This window comes from Etheostoma spectabile, chromosome 3 (assembly GCF_008692095.1).
Source record: "Etheostoma spectabile isolate EspeVRDwgs_2016 chromosome 3, UIUC_Espe_1.0, whole genome shotgun sequence".
Lineage (NCBI taxonomy): Eukaryota > Metazoa > Chordata > Actinopteri > Perciformes > Percidae > Etheostoma > Etheostoma spectabile.
The window spans coordinates 25959853-25963747 of NC_045735.1; the positions used below are offsets into that span (position 1 = coordinate 25959853).

The following is a 3895-nucleotide window of genomic DNA, read 5'->3' on the forward strand; positions in this document are numbered from 1 at the left end:
ATCTATCTATCTATCTATCTATCTATCTATCTATCTATCTATCTATCTCAAATAAGTTCTCACTTAAAACTTGTAAAAAGTGAAACCAAACCATAAACCTATTGTGTCTTGTTTGTGAAGTCTTGAGGCAACGTATACATATGCTTTTTGGGTATATAAAATACAAATAAAAAATGTACTCAATAGGTTTGGCTCTGCCAATGGGTCCATGCTTCCCTGGGTATTACTGTGTAGGAGGAGCCACTGAGGCCAGACCAACAGATGGAGTAACAGGCAGCATCTGTCCACCTGGGGCATACTGTGGTAAGCCGTGCTTTACTGAATTAGAACGGTTGTATTAATAACTTGCCAACAACATTTTTAAGCCTATACATGAAGTGAAGTAAAATACTTGGTTAATTAGGGCCTGAGCGCCGACCGCAACAAAAGCCCTATTGAAACTGAAGGAATTGTTATTCTTCCAGCAAATTAATCTTCTATTAGATGGGCTTAACATACTCAAAAATTCACCAAAATTGGCGGCCGCATCAATCCTGATGAACTTATACGTATTTTAAGGGTTTCAGGAATAGGTACACTAAAATTGCCGCCTGCCGTACATTTAATGTAGACAAACAAAACGTGGTACACATACGTAGCATGTCTAGACGTACAGGAAAGCTCATTGGAGCAATACCCTAAACCCAACAGGAAAGCTGCCATTTGAATTGAAAGTTTGAAATTAATGTGATTTTGGCCATTTCCACGTAGTATTTTAACGCACTCCCCCTAGAGATTTCATCCGATCAACTTCAAATTTGATCTGTGCCATCTTAAGACCTTAGAGATGAATGTTATTAAAAGGAAAACTTTTCGTAGGTCAAGGCCGTGGTGGGGCGGCCACTGGGTGTGTTTTGCCATCAAAACAGGAAGTGGGCGTAACTTGAGTGTACATTGTCCAGTTGGCTCGAAACCTTTCAGGATACATGAGTCCAACCCTGACAACATATACACGCCAATATTGGCTCAAAGTCATTGCACCCCCTAGTAGCAACAGGAAGGAGTCCTAACAGTCAAGGTGCTATATTTGAATGAACTCCTCCTAGAGATTTCATCCAATGGGCTTCAAATTTGGTCTGTACCATCTCAACACCTTAAAGATGAAAACATATTTAAAGTTTCTGTAACTACATTGTACATTGTCATATTTGCTTGAAATTTCCCACAATCAACAAGAGTCCAGGCCCGAGGACATATGAAGGCCAATACTGAGCTGCCCCTTATACTTTAACCACGCCTATGTATGTAGGTCACACCCCCTTTCATTGCTTTTGAACCGTTTAAGGTAGTGTCTTGTGTGATATATCATTGAACTCAGCTGAGAGTTCCTTTTGGATTGGTAATGGTTTGGCCCACCCCCTATTTTTAAGCCACGCCCCATTTCATAACTAATCACCCATGTAGGAGTCTTGTGTGAGGTATCATTGAACTCAGCATATAATTTCCTTTTCATTGGTGACGATTTACCTACCCCATATGCTTAAGCCACACCCTCTTTAATAACAATTGACCTGTGTCTTGTACACTATTGTGTGAGGTATCATTGAACTCAACAGAGAGTTCCCGTTTTCATTGGTCATACTTTGGCCCGCTCCCTATGCTTTAGCTGTGTGCCCTTTCACTAATGAACTGTATCAAGTAAACTCTTGTGTGAGGTATCATTGAACTCAGCAGGGAGTACCCTTTTCATTGGTGATGATTTGTAGTGTCTGAGTGCCTCGTAAATGCATGGTCGCAAGGAGCGCCGTCCTCCAGTAACCCTGACACGCACAGAGGAGCGAGGGTCCATCCAATGTTGCTTTTTAGTTATTATTTGACTTTGAGGATTTGTAATTGTGTTTGCTAGGAAAAATATATTTACTTAGATTAGTTGTTGGTGTCTGCAATTTTGAATTTAAGAGCAAAAAGAGGGTTAATCCATGTCTTTGTTTATAAGCATCTCTAGGCCTATACTCATTCTTCTCTTCCATTCATAAGTCATCTTGTGTCTGTTTTTCTTAACCTGTCAATAAACTGTTGGCACATGTAAGGTGTCTCCAAACATTTTGTCCAATGTAACCTGTTATAACCTTTAGTGCCCCACTGCCAAGAATAGGTAGTGGGATGTAAAGGCAATAAATGAATGGCTGATTAAATGACTACTTTAACTATTTTCTCTTCAGTTGAGGGCTCAGGAGTGCCAGAGTTGTGTCCAACTGGTACTTTCTCGTCAGTGCCAGGTCTAGTCAGTGAGGCTGGCTGTCAGCCCTGCACCGCAGGTTTCTACTGCAGAGGAGCAGGTCTCAGGGCTCCAACTGGACCATGTAGCCAAGGTCAGTCCATACACTGTGTCATGATTTATTGGTATTCTAAAACTTGAGTATAAGTTTTTGGTAGTTGCCTGTGCCATAAAGATATGTTTGTTTGATACATTTGTTCTGCTCCAACCAACTTTCCATCCTTGCACATGTAATCCTTGCATCCTTGTAAAGTATTGTCTCTTGTCACCTGTATAGGCTATTGGTGTCCACATGGTCAGACTGTGCCTACAGCTTTCCCATGTCCTCCAGGCCACTTCTGCTCACAGGGTAGTGCAGCTCCAGAGCCATGCCCATCAGGAACCTACCAGGACCGAGAGGAACAGGCAGCCTGCGCTGTCTGTGAAGAAGGTACAGCAAGAGACCTCTTTACTCTTTTTACCTTCTCAGCAGAAGCATAAATATTACTTTCCTTTTTTGTTTGGCCTTGTGCCATTTTTTTTTGCTGAACAGACTGTAATGAAACAGCTCTCAAGCTCCCCAGCAAGTTAGTTATTTATTAAAGTTGATTGCTTGTATCATATGCATCTGTTCTATTTATTGTACCGCGCTTTTCCAGTTTGTTTAAAGAAATGTTTAATTTTCCATAATCATGTTTGTGCTTTAAAAAAAAATCTCTTCTTTCAAGGTTACTACTGTGATTTGAGACTAGCAAATGCCTCTTTTCTGAGGCCCTGCCCTAAAGGACACTACTGCCCTGCAGGTACAGCCTTGCCCAACCAACACCCCTGCCCCATAGGCTCCTTCAACCCGAGACAGCACACACACAGCCTTGCAGGCTGCATGCCCTGTGCTGCTGGACAGTACTGTCCTTCTGTGGGAATGTCAGAGCCTGCAGGTGAGAAATAGTTCTCTTCTCTTCTTTTTTTTCCACAACAATTGGAATCTCAAAAGCTAATTTGTGTGATCCAGTTGTGTACTGCGGGAATGTAGATGTATCTATATAACTGTATGATGATTATGTGTTGTGATACTCTTTTTTCCTATAGGACCATGTCATGCTGGTTATTGGTGCAGAGAAGGAGCATCCTCTCCCAGCCCGCTGGATGGACTCTCAGGTTCCCGGTGTCCACCTGGCCATTACTGCCCCTCAGGTTACTTGGTTGTCCTCCCTTAATAAGCAATCAGCCAGCAGCTGCTTCAGTGCTGCTATTTGGTGCCTGTAATGTATCAAGTTGCAGGCAATCCACATTTTCATGATAATGCTTTTTGTAATCCAACGCTTATGCAGCTTGTTTCATAGGCTAATGCAACCAAATTTATACTATGTGAGGCTATTGACATTTTACCCCCTTATATTCAAGGGCTACAATGTTTTATTCATGCTAATTACCATTTGGTGTCCTAAAGAAAGTACTGACAACATTTATTTTGTAACTTTTGATACAGTGTTCTTCAAATTACATTGTACACTTGTTCTTTCTGACATGGGGCACTGACCCATGCTTTTATAATGCTGCTGTAGGGTAAACTCTTCCTTGTCCTGGGTTGCTCAACGCTGCGTTTATACACACACACACACACACACACACACACACACACACACACACACACACACA

At 41.8% G+C, this 3895-nt stretch overlaps 1 protein-coding gene across 1 annotated transcript in view; it reads left to right on the forward strand.

Annotated features, from left to right (window-relative positions):
- The window catches only part of LOC116682395 (uncharacterized), a 56161-nt gene that overhangs the window by 13128 nt on the left and 39138 nt on the right, over window positions 1-3895 (forward strand). Inside the window, exons 24-28 of the mRNA XM_032509718.1 lie at window positions 187-303; window positions 2202-2351; window positions 2535-2687; window positions 2965-3174; window positions 3326-3430. Coding sequence (XP_032365609.1) covers window positions 187-303; window positions 2202-2351; window positions 2535-2687; window positions 2965-3174; window positions 3326-3430 — 735 coding nt within the window. The remainder of the gene's footprint in view (window positions 1-186; window positions 304-2201; window positions 2352-2534; window positions 2688-2964; window positions 3175-3325; window positions 3431-3895) is intronic.